Below are 24,587 nucleotides of genomic sequence, written 5' to 3' on the forward strand. Positions count from 1 at the left end.
AGTATGCTTAGCTCGGCACAAGCATAGTTCTGCTTTGAAATTGGATCACTGCCTTATATAATAATGGAATGCAGGCAACAATGTATAATCACACACACCATATTCAGTCCTTAGTATCTTATATCAGTGGAGTAAAAGATAAATTTAGACCTATCATGCTGGCACGAAAAGTAAGATTAATTCCCATAGTATAACTATAAATTAACTTTAAATTAATTAAGTAAGCTGTGTTTCTGAGCTTGTATTTATTAGATATATTAAATCATTTATGTTATTAATTACACTTATATATATATATATATTTATATTCTGCTGTAAAAAGGTGAGTTTTTTATGCATTTAGTTAATTTTGGCCAAATCTTAATAATATTCACATGTGAGTGCCAGAGAGCATGTGAAAAAAAAGGTTGGTCATTAGCTTTCAGATGACAGAACAGTACAAATAGCAGATGGTGTGGAAACTTCACCACCTTCTCATCGCACAAAAAAATTATTTTACATGCTAATAATCAATATCCTCACAATTGCATTATGACACAGTTACAGCCTCACAGCCTGTTAACTACAGTCCAAAAGTTTAATAGGTAAAAGTCACATAATACCAGTATAAGAGCTTCTTGTTGCCTGCACATGTTTTACAAAAAGAAGTGATTAATGCCTCCAGTCTTTGTGTGTCCCATGCATGCACAACACTGGGACTCTGAAAGTGAAGCAGGTACATGGATCTCAGACACACTCAAATCCATTATTTACACCTGTGCTTGTCTAACTGCAACTTGTCCAAATGTCCTCGGTGGAACAGGTCCGTTCTCCTTGTCGGGCACAGTTTCAAAAATAACTGGGACAAACATACATCCAAGCTTTACAATGCAAACAGTTTCAAAGTAAAACTTGTGTCAAGTCAAATATGCACAGCACAAAAGGAGGGGAAAAACTGCTGGCACAACATTTTAAGAGAATGCCCTCGTTCTCAGGTCCCCAAAAGGTTCTTCTGTGTTCTCAAATCAAGTAAATTATTCTGTACCCTATACACAACCAATTGCGCACAGACATGCGCACAGACACACACGCGATAGCATTTAAGTGTAGCCACCTTTGGACTTCCCTTATCCAACAATAGTTTTGTTTCTTTCCTGAAAACATTTTCAGTTCATAACAGTCAGTGTCATGGTCAGTGAAGTGGTACATCCGAACAAAAACAAAAAAAACTCACACACACAGCAGGGGCTGATATCACAGCTGAATGATATTCACCTCCACCAAGAGGGTTATGTTTTCATCACTGTCTTTAGGACGATTAAACAAAACTGGATTTTCCACTTCGGTTAATTTCTCAAGATATAATGCAGAGATTTTGAGGAGTGTGTGTGTGTGTGTGAAATTTGGTTATTTGAGCTATTCAACGAACAAATTCCTTCCTGAACTGTCTTATTGCTGTAAATCTTTGTAAATCAAATGAACGAATGAATAAAACCGGGATTTACTGAACATTTTTCATATTTGTTCCAAAAATACAAAAATGATACATTTATAGATCTTTTGTATATTGCCATATATTCCTTTTCTTTATCTACTTACATGAACGGGTCGGTCTCACAGTTTATACACATCTCATAAGGCTTTTCGGTGCATCAACAGTGCATGCAGACACAGACGGACGGGGCACTGCACTCAAACTAGCAACCCAGCACAGAGACAGGAGAGGCCTAAATCAATCATCGCACAGTCCCGATAACTTGCCATCCAGCATGGAGCCCGCTGCTATAGCAGACCTCAGCAGATGGCACGAGTTGGCTCTCCACTTGGTAAATACTGTGGTCCCTCAGCACGTACACCTGGACTGCAGTTTCGTGAGAGAGTAACTGAGGGGAGGTTGAACCGTCACCACAAAACCGCACACACATGTCGGAGCACAGATTGTCCCACTGGTGTCGGCAAAAGCTCAGCCACACACTCTGACTTCGGCTCATCTACAGGGACGTAAATGGATTATATTAATGCATTTAACCCACACCTTCATACAAATGAGTAGTATAACAACAACACTTTAAGGTTAACAAAGATGTTGTGAAGCTGCGTCACAATTCTCTTACCATGCTTGGTGCCATCATGGAGGTCTGGGGTTGAACCCTTTTGTGTGAAAACATTGTTCATAAGTGGGCTCAAGAAATACACTTGATTTTGATTAATTAGCATACAATTTGTAATATTTTTAGATCAAAATATTTATGAAATTGGATAACACCGAATTTTCCACATAGGCCTTACATATATGGAGGGAAATAGCTAACTCCAGTCTTTCCTGACCTATAATTTTAGGAAAGGGCCCAATGGTCACTTAAAGTAACAATGGTTTCTTGTGCAGAGTAATTAGATCTTTTCCTTTTGGCAAAATCTTTTGGAAAAACACACAGTTCACACCAGTCTATGTGGGTGGTGGTCTGAGCCCTGCTGTTCCTGTGCTGCTCTTGGCTGGACCCACATGGCGGTTAAAGAAAAAAGTTTGACATTTTGGAAACTGCTCCTATTTATTTCTTCCTGCAAAGCGTCAGACGAGGAGAATGACACCAGTCTCATATTTGTCTGTTAAGCTTCCGCTAGTGAACTTTACATGGTGTCACGCAGAAGCTGGAAATGTGGAGAAACAGCTGGCAGGAGGATTGTGTTACCTCAGCCCAGAGCCAGGCTGGTTGTTCCTGCCTATTTTCCACACTTTACATTACACTGAAAAACAGACTGTTGGACCAGCGTATAAGAAATTACTTCAACTGGTGACACACAAATTAATAAAGTTGGTACAAATTTGAATTAACAAATTACAGCATAAATGATTCATTTCAGTTTTTAAGTTGGTAAACTGTTTTATTTTCCAGTGTAAGCTGAGTGACAGTTGCCGCTTCATGTTTTTTGTCTCGACAGATTGATCTCGATCTTAATTCTGTTGCTATCTGCCTAGATTGTCTGGGGACATGTCACATGCTTCTCTTTCCTCCTCTACTGCGCTTCACTCTGTCCTGGGAGAGGGATCCCTCACATGTGACTCTCTCTGGGTTTCTACATTTTCTACATTGTAGAAACCTCTTGATGAGGGATCAGAGGATGTTGCTCCTTTGAGGCAAATTGTGATTTGTGAATATGTGCTCTACAAATAAAATTGTATTGATCAATATTTTTTTGTCTAGTTTTTGTCTTGTTATTGTACTCTTGACAAGAAAACTAAGTTTGCAAATGTCAAAATATTTTCTTACGGTGGGAGATGAGACCACCAAAATGAGCATTTTTTTTCAAAATATCTCATGTTAAACCATCCTGTTATTTCAGAACATTGATAACCACCTTTACTGGTTTCTTTCTGCAGGGATGACCACTTCCCACTCAAATGTTTCACAGACCTCCATTATGGCAGCCAGAGTGTGTTACATCACCTGAAAGCCCACTACAGATGAGCAGAATGACATTCCCTCTATCTGTCGAGTCCTCTCTCTCTCTCTCAGAGCGGAGCCTGTTAAACAGACTCTGGGCTTTAATTGGACTTCACAGACTGTCCTGGAAGTTGACAGGAGGCACTGTGGGTTTCCATGGCGTCATCTTTTAAACATTGTGCAAGGTTTTTAAATTCCCGTTGCCATGGTCACTCCTGGCCCGCGAGGTGTGGCCCGTCTCATTGGTTTCTTCTTCCTCCTCCTCCTCGTCATCGTCCACTTCGAGCCGCTCATCTTTTTTCTTGATGTAGCGCTCGTAGAGCACCATTATGACGCCCATCACCCAGGCCGACACGGTGCCGGCAGCAAAGATGACGAAGCCGATGGCGATAAAGAAAATGTAGTCCCAGGAGCCCAGAGTCTGGTGACATAACGTCCGCAGCTGGATGCCCACGTCACCCAGTCGACGGCCCTGCATGTCGGCAGGTGAGCCGCACACGCTCTGGCCCTCATCTGTGACACAGACGCACAGCGAGAGAGAATGAAGAGCATTAGTCAAAGGATCAGGACCTAATTCATAATTCATAGCACTCGGTATCTAATTTATATTTTTCAACAAATCGTAGCAATCAGCCTGAACACTATTTAAAAAATCTGTTCTGAGATCACAGACGTTTAGAAGATTTCAGTTCTTTTGTTACCAACAACACTCTGGAAAGCACAGAGTATATATCGTCTCCTGAAAAGGTTCTAACCAGTGAGTTTTACTTTTTGCAATCAGGATGTTGTTATGTAATCTGTTTGTACCACAAATCCCTCCTGCAATTTTTTTTTAACTTTTTTAACTTTTATATTTATTCAATATTTATTTTTCATCTCTGTCATTTAGCTCCCTCGTATATTGTACCTGTCTGAGTATGTTTTCAAACAAGCAGTTCCAAATTCCAAATGATTGATTGTCCCCATGGGATTAATAAAGTTGTTTGAATTGAAGTGAATTGCTTGGTGTTGATAAGTGGTCAGCTTTTCCGGAGTGGTATCATTCAGACAACTCATGCTGTTCTGGACTGAATGTGCAGGGTGTGTGTGTGTGTGTTTTCATATCGTCAATCCAGGACAGGGACATCCTGAACACACATGCTAATTCCTTTACTAACAGTTAGTAAAGCTACATTACAGTTGGTCAAAGAAGGATACACGTGCACTAGAATGTTATTCAGTAGAGTGCATACGTCCGCCAAGACCAAGCAGTCCCTTTATGAAGCCTTATGAAGCACTATATCAATTATACACACACTCCTAAATACCAGTTCCCTAAACACGCCTGATAAAATACAACAATGTTAAAGAGAGTTTAAAAAAAAAAATCCTTCCTCAGATCTGCACCACAATTTAATGAGATGTAACCAACTCATAACACATCCGTCCAAAATGTTTAATGGAAATCCATTGAGTACTTGATTCCGTTATCCTGCATTAACATACAAATTCTAATGAAAACACAACATGTTTGGCAGAGATAAGTCAAATGTTTTTCTATAAAATAAAACAAATTGACAAAACGAGTAACAATCGAAGTTAAAGTTAAGAAAGAAAATGTCCTTAGCTATTGTTAACTGAGTTTTACACCCCAAAACATCATATTTCCTGGCCCTTGTAAGTGAACTTAACTGCTGACCTTCTCTGCAAATTCCAAGAGACATTTCTAACAGTATAAATATTCACCGCCTTGACAATCAGCATATGTTTTAAAGGATTCTTTGATGTTGTGAGAGCCACAACAACAAATGCACAAATAACTCAGCAGATAACTCAGCAGGAAAAATTATTCTACATATGGCATTAATCACAGCAGCCTGTTAAATCATTCATGAACACATTACGACACATCACTTTACATAACATTTGTAAATGGCACATCTGCTGCAAACTGAGCTGAAGAGGTCCATGACACATTGGAGTTCAAACGGCACTTGCATAACAATGTTGCTCTCCTTATCAGAAAACTGGGGGCTTTGGGAGCCTCCCATGTACGACAGCCTTGAGTTTGATGCAGCATTAAAAAAAAAAAAAGAATCATGGATGAATTATTCAAACTCTTTTCTCCCCCACAGGATTAGAGAGGGACTTGGGCCTTTGCGTCTGCCTGAAACCACTGATAATAGGGTTTCTCATCATCAGGCGCCGGGTACGACAACGAATAAGACCTTGCTGAAATCCACAAATCCTAACAAAAATGTCAGAAAAAAAAACAAATCCCACGCCTCCTAGCTCTCACAAAACTACAGTTTGGATCCAGTTTCAAAGGCCCTTCACTCAATATTAACCGCGCCACATTGTTGACGTTGAGCTCGGCAGCGGCTGACGAGAGATGCATTTTTCAGGAAATAATCCGAAAGCCTTTTGTTACTCAGAGCAGAAAGTGTGTGCGACGGAACGGAATGCTGCCGTCTCCACGAGGCCGCTGTTTTTAATTGGCGTCTCTGTTTCCAGAGCTTTTGTGCTGAGGGGAATTCCCGCAGGGAGAGATGAAAAGACTTGGAAGTTCCTGCACAGGGAACAGTTTTCCATAACCCTGTCTCTAAACAGCTTTAAAAATCCACTCTCTCATTTTGCTGGCTTATATATTGTAGAGTTTGCATGTAAATGTTTGCTGCTTTGCGTCTCTGCAGCCTGATATTTAAGGGAAACGTGGATCGACACACTGTTATTATACTTACTGTATAATGCAGTTTACTATAGACATCTATGTCATCTAAATCCGGGGTTACTAAACTTTGTTGTCTTATGTACACTTCTCTATCAGATGAACCAAGTACCCCATTCAACAACACCATCATATTGTTCCAAATGCTGATGTGAGTTGACTTTAAAGTGGACAATAACAACTTCTGTGATACCTTTCATATGACTGCATTTTATTGTTGGAGTTAATTTCTCGACTGTTCTTTTGCAATCTGTTTCAACTTTCTATGACTTGCACCTCTATGTAGCTCCAGTAATGCTGCCTATCATGCACCAAGTGTGATATCGAACATGCCGAAAAAACAAAGAGACAACTAAAATGTACGATTAACAAACATAAAGGAGCCATCCACCTGGCTCAACCTCAACAAGCTGTCGCTAGACACTTGGCAGACAGCACTCAGCAGAGTTGGCATTATGTTACCCAACCATCTTAGGGGTAATATAAACCAAATTCTAGTCCAATGTGAGTGTAGGTATATATTTTACCTTAAATCACTCCACCTAATATATTCAATGAAGAACTGGATGATCTGACATGTTATGTGTGACTCTTTTCATTGTCTCTTCGTTACAGTTAGCCCAATGTGCTATCTATCCATGTATGAACAGTAGGTCTACCAGCATTTGTTTTGGACTATACTTTGCTGTTGTGCCTGTAATGATCTGACCTATGGTAACTGACTTTATGTGTGTTTGACCAGGCTCTTGATGACATGCTATTGTAAGAGGAGCCACTATATATACATTTGAATTGCCTCTATATATACATATATATATATTCAGACTAAGATTGTTGTTATATAGATATATATATATATAGAGAGAGAGGTGTGATGGGAGATTTTATATTTAGTTAAGTTTCATGCAGTTATAAGATTGAAATATTATTAAGATGTGTTCCTGTGTGTTTAAGACTGAAAACATGTGGGGTCAGCTTGGCAGACTCAGATGTGTATTCTTTGGAGATACCTCTGTGCTAAATAAATAACCTTTTCCTTCCTAGTGTGTAATCTGTATTCTGTAATTAGAATGTGTTTCGTTGTTTTGTTTAAATTGTTTTTAATGTCTGTACAAACAGAATATTGTTTTGATATAGCAAGAACACAATAATCTTTTCTCCAATTGTCAACACTATTGGCCCACATGCCATCAGCTGTGTCAAGGCCTTGGGAGTGGCTCCTTGTCACTTCTGTAGTCCAATACCAAGAGGATGGCCTACGCCTGCGCACTTTCGAGGAGGAAGAACCAAGATCTGCTGTTATAAATTAGACAGGCGCCGGCTGTTTGATGCGTTCTGATGGGTCTCGTGTTCTGATGCGACTTGTTGGATGCCCATTGCTTTGCTGATTGACACCTTTCATTGCTTTCTAAATAAATACTTGATTGAACAAACCGAGTTCGGCTCATCTTCTCATATTTAGGATAAACCAACACGCCTGACAAAATCCAGGACTACATGAGGAAGATAGCCCCAAGTGACGAGCTGCTAAGTAAATACCTCGTCTGTAGAAACATAATGATGATGATGATGAATAGGAAGAGGAAGATGAAACATCATCGAAGGACAAGCCCCTGCACGGCACGTACCCCCGCGAAGTGGCTGATATCAAGAGATCCTACCAGTGGCACAAGAACAGGCCCAAAGCACAAGATCCATAGAGGCTAGGGTCAGCCACAGCAGACATGACGTAATGGACAGGCTTTGCAAAGACGCCCTGGTGACAGTACGGCACATAGAGACAGCCCAGCACATAGTAGCAGGGTTTAGGATGCAGGCTGGGACAGGCCACATTGAGAGGCAATACCAAGTGGCTGGGATAGTGAACAGGAACATCTGTGTACAGATTAGAGGTACACAAGTACTGATGGGACATACCACCTTCAGATTCCAGACTAAGCAACCTTATTGTTTTACCTGTTTATTCATTGATTTTAGATGCTTAGATGCTTAATAATTGTTTGGCTAGGTAGCCTATTTAAAACATCCTTCACATCCACTCTTAAGAATATGCAGTCATTCATTACTTTTTCCTATTATAATTCCTGCTAGCGATTCCAATCTAGTTTTGATGCCCTCCCAATGGTACCACGTGGTGTTGTGACTGACTCAGATGGGTGGGAAGTGTGAAATGACAGAGGGTGATAGAGAGGTGTGGTATCCTTCAATCACTTTCATTTATTAGAACATCTACAGGATGGCTGAAACTGTTGTTTTCCTAATGTTTTGGGCTCAGAGATCTGAAGAACACAAAGACAGTCGGCTTCTCTAAGCTCCATCTACCGCAGATAATTCAATGTCTGCTCTGATCCTGTGCACCGCTCACACAAAATGCAGTTAGTCACAAACAAACATGTCCATCCATGCAGAAACACACACTCTCTTATCTCATATGTATGCACAAACCCTCTCCACAAGAATCAACTTTCCCATCTATTATCTGTGCCCTTGCAGCATGTGTGTGTGTGTGTGTGTGTGTGGGTATGCGTGCGTGTATACCCATGCAAGTGTTTGTGCCTGACAGCCAGGAAGGAAACCCTTCTGGCTTCACCCCCACCGCTCATCCTCCTCCACCCTCAAGAGACTGGCATCAAAGAAGAGGGCTTTCCCTCTTTCCTTCCCCCATCCACTCTCTCTGCTCTATTTCTAGACACTCTCCTTATATAACAGCTGAGCGTGTGCTAATCCAGCCAGTAAGGCGAGACAGAGGAGAATCTGTTGGTTCCTTCCTGAAGCTTTCTCTCCCTCGCGCTCGCTCACGCGCTGGCTGTAGACGCGTTTCCTAAACCAAGTAGACAGGCGGCTCGTGTTGTATGAGCCAGGTGAGACCGAGTCGAGAGATAACAAGGCTGTGGAGGCAGAGTTTGGAGCCGAAACACACTCGCCTCGAGAATGTTAACCTTCTGTCTCCTCCACCTAAAGCACCAAAAGTCAGTTCTGTGTGTGTTTACATGCGTAAATGGATATTTGGGATTTTGTATGCATGTGACAGCACATGTTTAAAGACACATGGGGCTCAATTTAGGCGATAAATTGTTGTTGGCTGCTGGAAAAAAGATGGACAGACAATGTGTGTACATAGCAGAGATGGAGAATGTGTGTGACAATGCGTGTGTGTGAATGTGTGTCCGCCTTCTCCCATGCTGGCAGCTGTCACTGGAAGAGGCACCACTCAAAATTAAGATAAACAAAAGGCAATGAGCGGCAAGAAAATAGGACAGCTCTTGCTCTTTCAATTTGGACTTGAACTAAGCCTCACAGGTACCATGGTGAACCGCTGTGTGTCCGTGCGTCTGTGTGTGTGTGTGTGTGTGTGTGTGTGTGTGTGTGTGTGTGTGCCTGTTTGTGTGTGTGTGTGTGTGGGTGTTTGTGTGGGTGTGTGTTTGTGCATAGGAGAGAGAAGCAGGGGATGCCTTTTTACTATGAGTGGTGTGCATTCAACAGCAATAGTGTTCGAATGATGACTGGCTTCTTGCTCACTAAGACGCACTATAAATAGCTGCTGCCCTTTTGCATAGTGACACATCCACACTAAAAGTATGATGGAATATCAAACACTTCTATCAGTATCAGTTTGACCGAAATAAAACGAAAAGAGCGGTCGATACTTGATGGTGCAACCGTTATCTATTTATCACACACCTGCAGGGAACTATCCCACTCGCTAAATAGATCGATAAGTCATTTCTGGGATAAACGACTCGCTGTTTTCCTCCCAAACTGCCGCGAGCGTTCGGGGCTGAATTAATGACCACGGCTGCTAGAGAAGAAATCAGACGGCTCCCAGTCTCCCATCTCCTTTCAGGCAGCTTTGTTATTTGATAGTCTGAATGCTGTCACGCTCCACTGTCGTCACCTGCGCCTCGTCCCACTGAAAGCCGAGAGAGGGTCGAACTTAGACTTGGGTAAAGCCGGGCCTGTATATTTAGCATATGAGACACACTGTGTCTTACCATTGACAATGATGCAGTTGCGGGTGACGAGGTATGATGGCGGTTGTGATGGTGGTGTGTGCTCAGGGGTGACGACGTGACAGAGCGTTTTGCTGTGACATGTTGACGTGACATGGTTCAACATGAGCGAGCGTGGAGTCACTCCTTCCTCGAAGGGCTCTGGAGAATATTAGTGCTGCTTTGATAGAAGCAAACATGTTTTACAAGCAGTTATTTTGAATTCCTCCCTTTTGTTTTACTGCAGATTGAATAATGCATCCTTTAATAATGACTTGTTTTATAAATGGTCTTTGCATATTTCATAAACCATTGATAACCATAGGGTTATGGTTACCAGGTTGGAATTTAAGAAATCATATTGACTGATATAAGCTGTATAACCAGTGAGGAAAAGCGGGCCACAGTGAACCCAGAAGCTCTGGTTCAAGCAGCTCTTTTTGCACACAGCCTGTTCAAGATGCATGTGCTCTGCTTTTATTCTGCGTCACTGCCTTGTAGAAAAGGTGCAAACGTGAGTTCCACTTTGATGCTGGCAGCAGATGTGGCCACAGAGGGGAACGAGCGGCTGTGTGCGGCTGGAACGGCGTGAGAGATGCCCACGCTGTTGTGCTGCATGTCACGCCTCTGACATGAGGGGAAGCCACCGTGCAACGTGACATCACACACGAGGTTATAGAATGCTGGCAAGTTTCTTTTAAAGATAAACAAGCAAAGGTGGCATGACGAGGGGCCTTTTAATGGAAATACAGCAAGATCTCTGAAGGGATGATTGTGGGGATAATGTTATTGAAAAGGAGTCTGGCAGTATAGAGCACTCTAGGCCCATCAGTTGACGTGATAAAGCTTGAGACGGTCTGTTGTAATCTTGATGGCCCTGTGGCAATATTCAGTTTTACAACTTTATATCTAAATATAAACAATTCAAATCAATGGCTACTTTTTGTCCAGATGCCCAGTAGCAGGTTAACCCACTCACTGAAACATGTATTAATGTATTAACTGCTATATAAACTACAGCATATTTTCATCTTTAATTTTGGCACACCAATAGTTTATCTCTTCTCTTAGTTATCTGCTTCTCTTTCGTAACAATTTTAAATATAAAATGAAAAGACACATTTGCATCTCTTCGTGGATACAGTTATTGAGCCAGAAAAAGACCAATAGTTTACATAACAGGTTATCTAATAATTAATAACTAGAGCACAGGAGTCCATGTGGGACGAATCCACTCTAGGCCAAGGGAAACCCAACAGTGAAGGTTCGTGATACTGTGCAGCACCGTGTATCATATAAGAATGAAACAGAATAAATCATTGATAGGACCTTGGAACTTGAAGCCCTCCAGGTGGACCCACAGACACAGGTCCTCGTTGTCGCACTCGCAGCTCCACGGGTTCCCGCTGAGTCCCACGGAGCGCAGGGAGGGCAGAGCGATCAGGGAGGTGATGTTGAGCACCGTCAGATTGTTCCTGCTCACGTCCAGAACCTGCAGCACTGCGTTCTCCGAAAAGGTGTCCGGGTGGATCTCCGAGAGCCCCGGGTTGTCCGTCATCCTCAGCATCACCAGACTCGCCAAGGGCCCGAAGGTCCGGTCCTCGATCCGGGTCAGGGTGTTAAAGGAGAGGTCCAGGTAGGCCAGCTTGCGTAGGTTCCCGAACGTGGACTCTGAGATCTCGGTCAGGGAGTTGTTGCTGCAGTCCAGGTACACCAGGTCCGAGAGGTAGTTGAGCGACAGCGGCGGCAGCTCCACGATGCGGTTGTTGGAGATGATGAGCTGCCGCGTGGCCAGCGGCAAGTTGACCGGGAAGGTGGTCAGATGTTGCCCGGCGCACTGAACCACCAGCTGGTCGTCACACACGCACCTGTCCGGGCAGCCGGCGGAGATCACCGGGGATGCGATCACCCCCGTGGCGAGGAGGAGCAGAACTAGGAGCCGCAGGGGTTGCGCGCTTGGCTGCGGGGCAAGACGCATGTCACCGCCGAGGGCTTCATCCAGCCCGTTCGGAGAGAATCCGGCGCAGTCACATTCTTCATTGATGTATCCTCGCCAAATGACTGATCACAGAAATGATCCCCGCAGAGGTCAAACCTTCGCGCCTGCCCGTGGCACCCTCTTTGCGCGTAATGTCTCAGTTCATCCTGCCTTCTCCCGCGTGGGTCCGGAGCGCGCATCCACTGTCTGGGAACTTGACAATCACTTGTTTGTCATGCTGCTTCAAATCTCATCGGGTTGAGCCAGTTTCTGACATCGGAACAGACCCGGGTACAAGCTCACCGCGTCCTCGCACGCCGCGCTGCTGCCGACGGTCACGGTCAGTCGCTTCCCTTCAGCATGTCTCGCTTTTCCGAAACTGAATCCAGAAGGTGGGGGAGGAGGGGAGGGGGGGGGGGGGGGGCTGAGAGCTGAAGTGCACGGCGGCGGAGGGGGGTGGGGGGCGCGGAGGGTTTAGGCGCTGTGGGGCGATCTGACGCCTTGGACGGATAGAGCAGAGGTAATGGAAGACAAACATTAAATATTGAGGCCACTGCAAAGCCTGATTCGGGAGAGCAGCTGGAATAAAGGTGACCTATAATGCTTCAGCTGCAGGCATCTCCCCCATGCCTCTGGTGTGTGTGTGTGTGTGTGTGTGTGTGTGTGTGCATCCACATGAGCTCGGTGTGTGCGTGTGTGCACTACAGGTATCTTTGTGAGTATAAAGTTTAGCCTATATACAACTTAGAGAGTGAGGACATTCTGGGACAGTGTGGACATTTTGTCCGGTCCTCACTTGTGGACCCATTTGAGGGTTAAGACTTGGTTTTAGGGTTATTGGGTTAGGTTTTTGCTAAGGGTTAGGCATTTAGTACCGACGGTTAAGGATAGGGTATGCGGAATGTCCTCACTAAGATAGATTTACAAACATAAACACAAGTGTGTGTGTGTGTGTGTGTGTGTGTGTGTGTGTGTGTGTGTGTACTTGTAAAGAAATCTTTGTGAGGATCATTTTTTAGCCTATAGGACTGGTGGATATTTTTAGAAAGTGAGGACATTTTGACAGGTCCTCACTTTCTGTGTCACCTTCAATCGGGTGTTTGAGGGTTAGAATTGTTTTTAGGGTTAGGATTAGTTTAAATTTAGAATTGGGATAAGTTTAGAATTAGGTTTATAATAGGGTAAGTTTTTAGGGTGAATTTGGTTAGTGATTCAGTCGCGATCGTTAAGTTTAGTGTATTGGGCCACAGGAAGTGCATTAGGGTAATGAGTGTGTACTCATCAAGATAGTGCAACATATGATAGGGCCATCGTATGCAGAATGCAGGAATAAGTACTCTTCCTTTCATGTGTGTGAGCCTGGTGTGAGTGTGTGCGCACATGCGTGTGTATTGCATACACTTCAATCAGTCTTTACCTCAGGTGTGTGTGTGTGTGTCTGTGTGTGTGTGCCTGTGTATGTGTGTGTGTGTGTGCGTTTGTGTAGCTGTAACACGAAGCATGTGCACCTGACACCTGAGATTGTGTGAGATAACATCACATTGGGTTTTAAGCTTTCGTAAAAAGATAGTGGAGCAATAATTACAATGTGCTGAGCGAGGGGGATCCCTATCAGCCCATCACAGCTCAGGCCGTATATGTGCAGAGAGATGTTCACGACAATGACTGACATATCTGCCACTGGCAACCAGCCGAAGTCTGCCCAGTATCCAGCCAGCAGACGGTGGGACGAGATGAGATGGGACAGGGTAGTCGCAGGCAGCAGTTGTTCTCTCCTCCCCTCTCCAGTCTAAGTGAGAGTCCCGAGTCTATTCTCGGTTCTGTGTGTAGGTGTTGAAGTGCTGAATCAGACTAGGCATGATGGAGGAGGAGGAGGAGGAGGAGGAGGAGGAGGACAGATGTGCCGCTGACAGTCCGTGAAAAAAAATCGACTCCCTCAGATGAGAGTTGACAACCGGCTGCACACTGACCACTCTCACACTGTCTCACACACGCAGACGTCCACATGAAGAGGTTAGGAGTTGTACTTGCTATTCCCTGGTGTAAAACAGAGCAGGAGGCCTGTAGGCATATATAACCTCATGTTTTTTTCACACATGCTGGGGCTGAGTTGTTCCACACAGCTGTTTGAAGCCAGGGAATGGTACGTGACTTCATGAGGACATCTAGTGGCGAATACCTGGTATTGTTCTGAGTGAATAGACTTATGCAGGGTCCCTCGTTTAGGACTGACCCAAAAGCATATACAGTATTTTTCTTTACAAATTCAATATGTGCATTCTTTTAACAATTCCTCTTCTTATCAACCACTACAATGTAAAATAATTTATAACATTGTAACATAGTTTATACATAGAATAACTGAGTCATTTTCAAGTCACTATTGTACAATTCATTGTCTAATAAAAAGCTTTATTATCAGTTCTGACACTTTCAAAAAGGCTTTCCCCCCCCACCCCCATCTTTTCATCCGCTATCATTGCATCTTTTACAGTTTTAATAGAATTTGTCTGTGGTTTATCAACCTGTGCCGATTTTGCACACACTGTAAAAATAAATGCATTAAAGCTTTTGGATTATGAGAGGCGGAACTTGTATGCATTTCTCTCCCTGCAGGCTCATCTGAGGTTTGAGGGTTTATTTCACACTCTAACTTACCACTGGAATATTTTGGGAGTGTATCAACATATCAACCAGGGATTTTAAATACAGTCAACATGGCAAACACAGCAAAGTGTGAGCCATCCCTGGAAGTGATAAGTGAGCATTGTGCTCGCTGACTGATCTCAGGGGTTGACAAAGTTGGCAAAGCTTGCAAGAAGTACAACGTGGAGGTGAGCACAATTATGATTGTTTAAATACATATAGGAGAGTATAATGTACATTTTCGATCAAATCACCACTCACTTAAGCATAGGTCTCTACTTTGAAGAAGTTGCTTCATACGTGGGCAGAGTCTCGTTGTATCCCGTGGAATGTGGTGTAACAGTGGATTAGTTTTGTTGAAAGGTGCCAGCCTGTACAAATAATCTTGCCTCGCCTTAACAGTACCCTCAGATGTACAGCGATGATCCTGAATCCGGAAAGATTTTCAACTGTATCCAGCGTGCACACCAACACACGTCAGTTTCGACCAGGACAATGCAACAAAGATTTGCACACTGTGACTCAGAAGTTGTTTCATTTGAAAAGGAGGTTAAAGCTCATGTAGTAATGTCATAAAAATCTGTTATCACCTCTCATTAGCCTGGAGCTGTACCCAGCCTTCCTCCTCTGCCTGGCTGTTGGTGGCCTGAATTGTCCAGTGAGTTTATTTCTGTAGTGTCATACTAACACAGCACTTCAATACAATTTGCAGACTAAGGTGTTACAAAAAATTCTAAGCATTTATATAACAAAGTTTGACTGAAATTATTTTTGATAGGATTTGAAAAATTGGGCCATTGTATGCAGAAAGCAGCAATGTCAACTTTCACATCATATCTAAGTGTTTTATGTGTGTGTTTGTGTGTGTGTGTGTGTAACAGCGTGCAGTCAGTGGACTTGGTGCTGTAAGTCTGTGAAAAACAGTGCTCTGTGTATGTTTTTCATTTATTGTATAGTTCTTGATTTGTGTTTTTCTGTAAGAGAATAAAAGAATTAAACAGATATGCTGTGAATTGGCAGAGATTCATTTGTTTTTTATTCTCAAGCATTTCCTTTTCTTACACGAAAGAAATAGCAGACTTTGAGCTGTTCTTGAGGTTGCTAGAAAACCTCCTCCAAGAATCACCCACGAACTCACCTGCTGTGGCACTGACGTCTGATCCAGTTCCATCAGCCACTCTACTTCCTGGATTCCCCCCCTCTGGACAAACACTTTGGTCTCTTCCCATCGATTCTTTTTCTCTCACTGTGGCTTGATAGCAGGTCTTGTTGCTCGGTATAGCCACCTTGCATTATGTACTTTGTCACAATTACCTTTTGTAAATAATAGTGCTTAGAACACAAAGATCGTATTGATTGACATTTAAAGGACACAAAATAAGTGTATTTCCCCTTGTGGTTATTTATTATTATTTCTGTTTAAAATGTCTCTTATGATGTTATTATCAGTTATTCATTATTGTATCTATGCTTATTAAAGCTCGTCAGCTATCAGAGGACAGTCACATATGTGTCCTATACTCTTCCCTTCGGTTGATACTTTGAACTTTACTTTTCAGGGCATACTGACATGTGTTTTTATGCCAATTCTCGATCAATACCAGCTCTAGTTCTAGATAGTGGAAGAAGGTGGTAATGTGCCTTCCATCTTTATATGCACTCCCGGATTTTCATACATGGTATTCCCAATTGTTCTCAGTGACCCCATATGACCTGGTGTCCTCAGCTCACCTGAGGAAGACTCAAGGTCCTGTATGTGGCAAGTGAAAGTGGGTGTGACCCTGACTTTAAGCACACATCCGCCATAAAAGCTATCGAGTTAATAATCAGAGAATAAAACACAGGGTTTTGTTCTCAGCGCTGACCACGCCCCCTGGGTGTCTGTGCTGTAACGTTATCCTCTGCGCACACGGAAGTAGCATTAAACCAGAAAACTTCGGGTCTTGCGAGAGTTGGTCCGTGTTCTCTCCCGTGTGTTACAGCTGTCGCTTCATCTGTGAGTTAAACTTTGTGTTATTGCGAGAGAGCTGTGGCTTTGATCGCTTCTTCTACTTTCGGACATGTTGTTGTAATAATGGCGCCGCTTGAATCCTCAGGTGACCTTCCCTGCTCCTCTCTGTCTCTCTTTCTTCCTCTGCGACAAACTCATGTTAGATTCAGACGACGAATGAATGTTAATCATCCTCATGCATGAAAAGAAAACAGGGTTTTCACTCCGTTGTTTAGCCAAACAACGAACTCTTCCTCCTAGAGGAACTGTATGTGTGTGACTCATAATCTGAAGAATTGTGGGTTTTCGTGTCTGGGATTTTTGTTTGACTGTTTTGTTTGCAATGTTTTTTTGGATCGTCTTCAATTTTTGTGTGACTGCTATTTTCCCCCTCTCAGGTCTGTCAGGATGGTTGTGCTCTCCAAAGAGTATGGATTAGTGGTGTTGACAGGCGTTGCCAGTATTGCCATGGTTGGGCATCTGGGCATCAAAGTTAGCAAAGCTCGCAAGAAGTACAACGTGCAGGTGAGCCCAACTATTACTGTTAAAATACGTATAGGAGAGTATATGTATTTGTATGTATACAAATACTCTTGCCTCGCCTTCACAGTACCCTCAGATGTACAGCGATGATCCTGAAACCGGAAAGATTTTCAACTGTATCCAGCGTGCACACCAAAACACGTGAGTTTCGATCAGAGTAGACCAGGACAATTGCACACTGTGACTCAGAAGTTGTTGCATTTGAAACCGAGGTTAAAGCTCAGGTATTAATGTGATACAAATCTGTTATCACCTCTCATTAGCCTGGAGATATACCCCGCCTTCCTCTTCTGCCTGGCTATTGGTGGCTTGAATTGTCCAGTGAGTTTTTGTAGTGCCATACTAACACAACACTTGAATATACAATTCTCAGACTAAGACTTTGATAGGATTTGAAAAAATAGGGCCATTGTATGCAGAATGCAGGAATGTCAACTTTCTCATCATATCTAAGTGTTTTATGTGTGTGTGTGTGTGTGTGTGTAACAGCGTCTAGCCAGTGGACTTGGAGCTGTATGGATCATTGGCAGAGAGGTGTACGCACATGGGTACTCTACAGGTGGTAAGAACGTGTTGTCTTTCATTTATATTTTATATCAGCAGTTTGTACTGCCACCTCTAAGTAACAAGGTTCTGGGTTTGAGCCTGGTGACCCACATGTCTGTGTGGAGATTGCATGTTCTCCCTCTGGGTTTTCTCCAGCGTCCTCCCACAACCCAAAGACCGGGTGACTGTGGGATCTGTCGAGGGCGTACCACGTCTTTAATCTTTTTTCTTCTTAGCTATAGCAGTTTAGCTAACGGATGATATTTTTTATCCAAATCAGATCCTAAAAACAGAAGGTGGGGAGCATTTGGCAATGTGGCTTTCATCGGAATGATGCTGACCACAGCCAGCTTTGGCCGCCAACTGTTGGGTTGGACGGGACCCCGGATGGGCCGTTTCTGTAAGACGCCCGATTGCTGTTGAGGACAGCGACTAAGCCTGGGTTTTTAGTAATGATAATAACAATAAATACTCCTCTACATAACTAGTATAATGTGTCGTACCTTGAAGCATGCATGCTTTAACCTCTCGTCAGGAAGCCGTTGACAAGTGACCTGACTGGTTCTCGCTGAGGGAAAACGCCTCATTTACCATCATGATTGTGTTTTTTTCACATACGGGCAGTCCTGTTCCGTGTGACATAACAAGTCAGTTTATATCATTAAAGCATTTTTACCTGCTTTCCGGTTTTGACAAGTTGAATGAATTGGCCAAAGAATGTATCTTTTGTAATATACAAATGAAGACAATGTTATAAAAAGGGACTTTTCAGGCACGACTGAAGTACAAAATAAAACCTTATGTTTTACCTTTTTATCTGGCAAAGAAATAAATGAAAGTGGTTATTTAAAAGAATGCAGGTGTCGTGTAAGAAAACTCAAACTTAATTCCAATCACAATCATTATCTCTGTTATTTTTTCATTATAAAGTCTTCTACTATTAAATATGACACATTGGTTATGAATATGTTTGTGTTTACTCCTTTGTAGCGAGTGGAGTGGGGTAAGGGTTGAAATTCTGCCCTTGCAGCAGTGGACTGTGTTTACGGGAGTGGCTTTGTTTATTTAAGGAGAGTTTTTGTTCAAATCCAACATGACTTGTTGAGGCAGATTCACTGACAAAAGAAGCAAACATTCACAATGACCCAGCATACTGTAAGGCTTGAAGCTCATTGCTTTTATAAATCAACACCCAACTCTAGATGTGCAACTTTACTGTGGTTTCTATTTATTATCAAACAGGACATATATCAATAAACTCTTACAGTCTACCTTTCAAGGTCATATATATATATACATAACTAATGGCACTTAATGCAGTAGTAAAGTAATACTAGGTTAACATCTCTAATACATCATTTAAGGCCAAGCACAACTGCACAATATTCAACTAATACAGATACAGGTAACAAAAAAAAACATCCCTGATGCTGCTTGACATGACATGTGACTCATATTTAAGTTGTTATTTAGTGAAGCAGGGTCTTGTGGTGGATGTGCACTGGTGGATTAAATATTCACCAATAAAAGCAGAATAACCCATTTCAAGTTTTATATATTTGCATCAGACTATGATGATACAAGTTCCACAACACAGATAAGTAAACATTAAAGGCTGCAACGCAACAAGAAATATTTGGCTCATAATTTGGGGTAAATTGGTTAGCTCATGAAAACACTTTAATAACCTATAACGTGTGAATAACTTAACCGTTTTTCCAAAATATATGGCTTTTCAATTTTTATATCACTTGCTTTTTTTTCCTTTTTTGTGCAGCAGCACTGTGGCATTAAGACAACACGTGCAACCTGGCAATATGGTGTGAAAGTGCACTTCACTTATATTTGGTCACCTAAAAGATCATAATTCAAGTCCTTAATTTGGGGGCGTGATGACAACTTTTCAACGTGTCTCAAAGCACTTTACAGTCTCTTTATCCATCACTCTCTAATGTCTCCCTTCATAACCTGAGGTGGTCAGTTCATTTACAATAAGGAACCATGTGCATCCACATAACCCCAAATGTCCCCTAGAGGGCAGTGTGACCATACGTGCCACATTAAAGTGCTGTGTGTACATAGGGAGTCAAGTCAGGGTTTACATAGAAAACATACGTTTCCCACCTGACTGAAGATCTCCTGTACTTTAGAGGGAATGTGGGAAAAGAGTTGAAGTTATACAAAACCGTCGCTATTAAATGAGTTAAACAATCGTTCTTACGTAGCATCAGAGAAACGTTTTCACCACTGACCCAACACACTGATCAGCAGTGACGCAGCTGCATCAGGTAAAAGCTTTGCTCGTGTCCACGCTTCCTTCCTGTGGTGTCCGCGTTGCTTCTGCTGCCTCTGACTGACAGGACGCGTCCCTCAGTAAGTGTATCTGGAGAGCGGTGTGTCCTCCATCAAATCGTCCTGGAGAAGATCATTGAGACAAAACTTGATGGTAAGTTGGACATATAGTGGAGTGCAATCATAAGAATGAGATTAGAGCCCTAGTTTATAAAGTTACAGAGATACAGAAGCATATTTGACCTTTCCAGTGTAATGGATTCAGTTTTCCTCTATTTTTATACAGGCCAAAGGTCATTTTGTGACTTGATTATATATTATATCTTAAAAATGTCTGGTTGTATACAATTTGGGAATCAACAGGGGCTGAGACCTGTTTATGAGGACAATAGGTTCTGGGATAGAGAAGGTGAGACAGGTACTGGGGGGCCAGGTCATGCAGGGACTTGTAGATGAGGAGGAGGATTTTGTATAGAATGTGGGAGTGGACAGGAAGCAAGTGAAGATGAATCATCCTCACTGTGATGTCCACTCAGAAGTCTTACCATGGGGAGATCCTGCAGCCGATGAAACTCGGGGTGGTTTGTCCGCTGGCGGAGCTTCAAGAAGAGGACGACAAATACGATGGCAGTGGTGACGATGAACACTGACAGCAGACCAGCAAGCAGGGGGTCTAAACGGGAGCTCGGGTGGAACCGGGGCCCCCTGAGCTCTATGTGACACAGGAATGGACAAACATAATAAAACACACTTTTTTTTAGAGGAAATCTGAATTATATTGCGGTTTCCCCTGTCCGTCGCCGTACCTTCATCTCCAACGTTGAGTTCAGATGGGGCCTCCCGGTGTTTTGGCCCCACAGGGACTGGAGCTGAGGTGGGAGGGCGGCCTGTGGGCTTGGATTTGGCCTGTGACTGGGTGGTGGAGCTCATAATCGGCACTGTGTGGGCTGGCTGAGATGAAAAGGTGGCTGTGGGATCTGTGGCCGGGGGCTTCCTGTCCTCAGTGGTTGAGACGTGATGCAGAGGGGTGGGGCTCTGCGCCATAGGCCTGGATGAAAGGCTGTGGGCGCCAGCTGAAAGTGTGGATGTGAGGGTAGTGCTGTATCAATTCAAAACAGTACATAGGATTCTTCAAAGCAAATGGAGCACACACACACACACATACACACCACCCTGCCCATAACAGCAGGGTATCTCCCGCTGACATTACAGCACACACTCCTGCTGTAATCTTATTGTTGTCAGCGTCCACCTGCGTTCACCAGCATCCTGCTTGACATACACTGTTTGTTTTTTCATGCATGGACTCCACGGCACAATAACAGTGGTAGTGGTGGATATAACACATGTTCACTGCTGTAAATTAAAGCTTTGTCAGACAAAACAGAGATCAACTTTTCCCACCGCACATTGGTTTTGGTTGAGCTATAGTCAGATTAAAATCACTTAACTGGAATGACAACTGAAAGGCCCAACAGGCCCCTTATGGAACAATTTAAATTCACTAGATCCAGATCAAAGTTTCCCACACCTGTAAATATCATGATCTCACTAGGTTAAAGAAAATGAAAAAATACTTCTGGATGTGCCTTCTCATGTGAATCTGCACAAAAATGTATTGTGTACTTTCCTGAACCATACCGCATACTTCAAACAGGTTTTGTGACAAATCATTTTGTTGTTTTTGTGTAATCTTGCTAACAGTCAAACCAACCAACGATCAAACAGGGGGTGACAACATAACCTTCCCATCAGAGGTAACAAAATAAACTACAATTACATTAGGCAAATGGATGTGTGTGTGGTGGTATGGTGGTAAATGGTCCATTTTTCTCTTCTAACCCAACCGGTCGAGGCAGATGGCCCGACCACAATGAGTCTGGTAGCCTCTGTAGTCACCAATGTCTTGCTCATTGTTGGAACTTTAGCTTTTTTCTATAATATTGTCAGGTTAATATGTCAAGTGCCTTGAAATAAAATTGGTTTAAATATGGCTGTTTACAAATGAAATTGAATTGAAGATTGAATTGCTTAGTGTCCTCATCCCGATCCTGTTTGGAGTGTGCATGTTCTCTCTGTTGTCTCTTGGTTCTCCGGTTTATTCCCACAGCCCAAAGACAGGTCAGCTTGACCAGGTGTGAATGTGAGTGTGAATGGTTGTGTGTCTCTGTATGTTGGCCTTGTGATGCACCATTGAATTGTCCAGGGTGCACCTCACCTATCACCCAATGTCAGATTGCAACCCTCGAAGGCTATGTGGTATAGATGGATAGAATGGATGAACTGATGGATAGGTGGGTAGATGGATGGATTGATGCATTTTGTTTGACAAAGTGCGAGAAATAGAACAAAATACACATTCTGCATTAAATACAAAAACACATAAAAGTAGCAGCGATGCCACTTTTAGCTTGTAAAGTGTCGGGCTCCGCGTTATTCTACAGAGACGGAGGTGAGAGAGGTGACGATGACTAAAGGGAGCTAAAGTGAGATGTCACATTGTCTGTTATTTCCACGCCCCTCAGAAGAGGCAACATGGCAGGTTTCTATTTAACTGATCTATTAAAAATATTGAAGATACGACACGCATTGTAATCGAGGGCCCTGCTCCTGCTGCTGGGAGTGGAGCTGAGTCTGAGGAAAGAGGCTGTGTTTGCAAACAGGCAGCTCTCAGGCAGTTATTATTTGAATAGGTCAATCTGGACTCGGTAAACAGAAAGGATTGGAAAATTATAGATGCAGAGTAAAATACCATAAGTTTGTGTGTTGATAATTGTTTCCTCCATAGCTTTTAAAAAAAAAGGGCATAAAGGTCTGTCTTACCTGGAGAAGAGGAAGCACCTGTGTGAGCCTTCATGACCACGGCTCCATCCGTGTGTGCAGATGCTGCAGCTGGAGAGCTTGTGCTCAACAAGTGGGATTTAAATGCTGCATCAGTGACATTATCTGATCTGACTGTTCCTTCAGCCCTGGTGATGGTTTCAGTGGAGGTTTCATCCTTTCCTGCAGGATCACGTGTCCCCTGCGGGCCCTCATTCCCAGGATCCCCTGTCACACGGTCAGGAGATGCTGAGGTGCCGGTATGACTCCCAGGGAGGACAGGGGGCAAAGCACTGCTCTGACCTAGATTAAGTGGATATAGAAATGAAATAAATTATAAATAGCATACAATATAAATAACATATAATTCATATATTATATACATAGTTTTGTCCATAGACTAAAAAAAACGGTCCTCTTAGAACTCACCAGAGCACAAAGGGAAATATTCATGTCTTGATTGTTATTTTTTAGTTCACTGACACAGAAGAATCACTGGATCAATAACGAATCAGCTGAGTGACACGTCATCCAATAGTCTTCTGCTAAACCATGATTTGAAATTTGAATTTTGAAACCCAGAGGCCTGGTTCCATTTTTGCAAATAAGGTGTAAAACAGACATACACTGAGATACAAGTCTAAATCAAGTTATGTATTAAAAGCAAAACGAAATGATCTTTGATATTGGTGGAAATAAAAATGAATACATTCGAGTTGGGTGATCTCATCTAAATGAACAGTGCACATCCTTATGACGAATGAACTAAACCTTTTATGATATTAGTGAATAATGATCAAATTCTGCCTCCAGCTATGTAACAACTTTGTCTAAGACGAGTAAACAGCGGAGAGCATCATGTGCTGAATTAATAAGGAGCCCAGCTAACGTCAGCAGGATGTCCAAATCAAACACACACACACACACACACACACACACACACACACACGCTGGGGATGGCACCTTACCTCTTGTCTGCGTTGAGCCGGTAAGCAGCAGCACCAACACGACGAACACCAAGTTGATTTCTAATCTCATCTCACCTCCCCCTGGAGATTCTCCGTAAAAACCGGACTGTGCACAGCAGCTTCGCCGCTTCAGCTCTGAGCTTGTTTCCGTTACGTGATTTGACAGAGCTCATCAGCAGCAGCAGCGCTAAAAATATCCTGAGGGAGTCGGGCAGAAGAGGAGCAGGGGTGGGGCCGCATGGCACGCGGGTGCACAGACGCACGCGCGGTCCTTATTGCCCAAAGAGCGAAAGGATGCCAAGCTGCCAATTCATGCTTCACCTTCCGTCCGTGTGTTGCTTTTTCCTCTCACACTCACTCATCCATCCGCATCCATCCCTCTCTGGAGCGCGGCAGTTTGCAGGCGCTGTCGCTCCGCCGCTCCAATCAGGTGCCAGTGCGTCAGAGGCGCAGTTGTGTGCGTCAGGACTCTAGCGCCTGTTTTGGCACACACACACACACGCACACACACACACAAACACACACACACACACACACACACACACACACACACGGTGCCAATGCTGCTTCCAAGTTTTCCCCGTGCTCCGTGTTATTGCAGGTTTGGTGCATGAACTGGTTCAGAGAAGTGACAGCTGACGAAGTGTGCTTGTGTGTGCGTGTGTGTGTGTGTGTGTGACAAACTT

The 24,587-nt window shown here is 43.2% G+C and overlaps 3 protein-coding genes across 3 annotated transcripts; 1 reads left to right on the forward strand and 2 right to left on the reverse strand.

Annotated features, from left to right (window-relative positions):
• Positions 1-558: 558 nt before the first annotated feature.
• Positions 559-12,435, reverse strand: LOC133967907 (leucine-rich repeat-containing protein 52-like). The gene is made up of 2 exons (XM_062403609.1): positions 11,448-12,435; positions 559-3,935 (listed from the first exon to the last, which is right to left on the reverse strand). The coding sequence occupies exons 1-2, from the start codon at positions 12,094-12,096 to the stop codon at positions 3,592-3,594; spliced, it is 993 nt and encodes a 330-aa protein (XP_062259593.1). The 5' UTR covers positions 12,097-12,435; the 3' UTR covers positions 559-3,591.
• Positions 12,436-16,580: 4,145 nt separating this feature from the next.
• mgst3a (microsomal glutathione S-transferase 3a) lies at positions 16,581-18,786 on the forward strand. Its single transcript, XM_062403984.1, has 6 exons — positions 16,581-16,738; positions 17,131-17,257; positions 17,343-17,416; positions 17,539-17,596; positions 17,765-17,837; positions 18,102-18,786. The coding sequence occupies exons 2-6, from the start codon at positions 17,141-17,143 to the stop codon at positions 18,242-18,244; spliced, it is 465 nt and encodes a 154-aa protein (XP_062259968.1). The 5' UTR covers positions 16,581-16,738; positions 17,131-17,140; the 3' UTR covers positions 18,245-18,786.
• Positions 18,787-19,026: 240 nt separating this feature from the next.
• On the reverse strand, positions 19,027-24,378 carry LOC133968131 (uncharacterized). The gene is made up of 5 exons (XM_062403983.1): positions 23,902-24,378; positions 22,937-23,236; positions 20,920-21,186; positions 20,659-20,825; positions 19,027-20,236 (listed from the first exon to the last, which is right to left on the reverse strand). Exons 1-5 carry the CDS (start codon positions 23,969-23,971, stop codon positions 20,192-20,194), a joined length of 849 nt encoding a protein of 282 aa, XP_062259967.1. The 5' UTR covers positions 23,972-24,378; the 3' UTR covers positions 19,027-20,191.
• Positions 24,379-24,587: the final 209 nt, after the last annotated feature.

Source organism: Platichthys flesus, chromosome 14 (genome assembly GCF_949316205.1).
Source record: "Platichthys flesus chromosome 14, fPlaFle2.1, whole genome shotgun sequence".
Taxonomy (NCBI): domain Eukaryota; kingdom Metazoa; phylum Chordata; class Actinopteri; order Pleuronectiformes; family Pleuronectidae; genus Platichthys; species Platichthys flesus.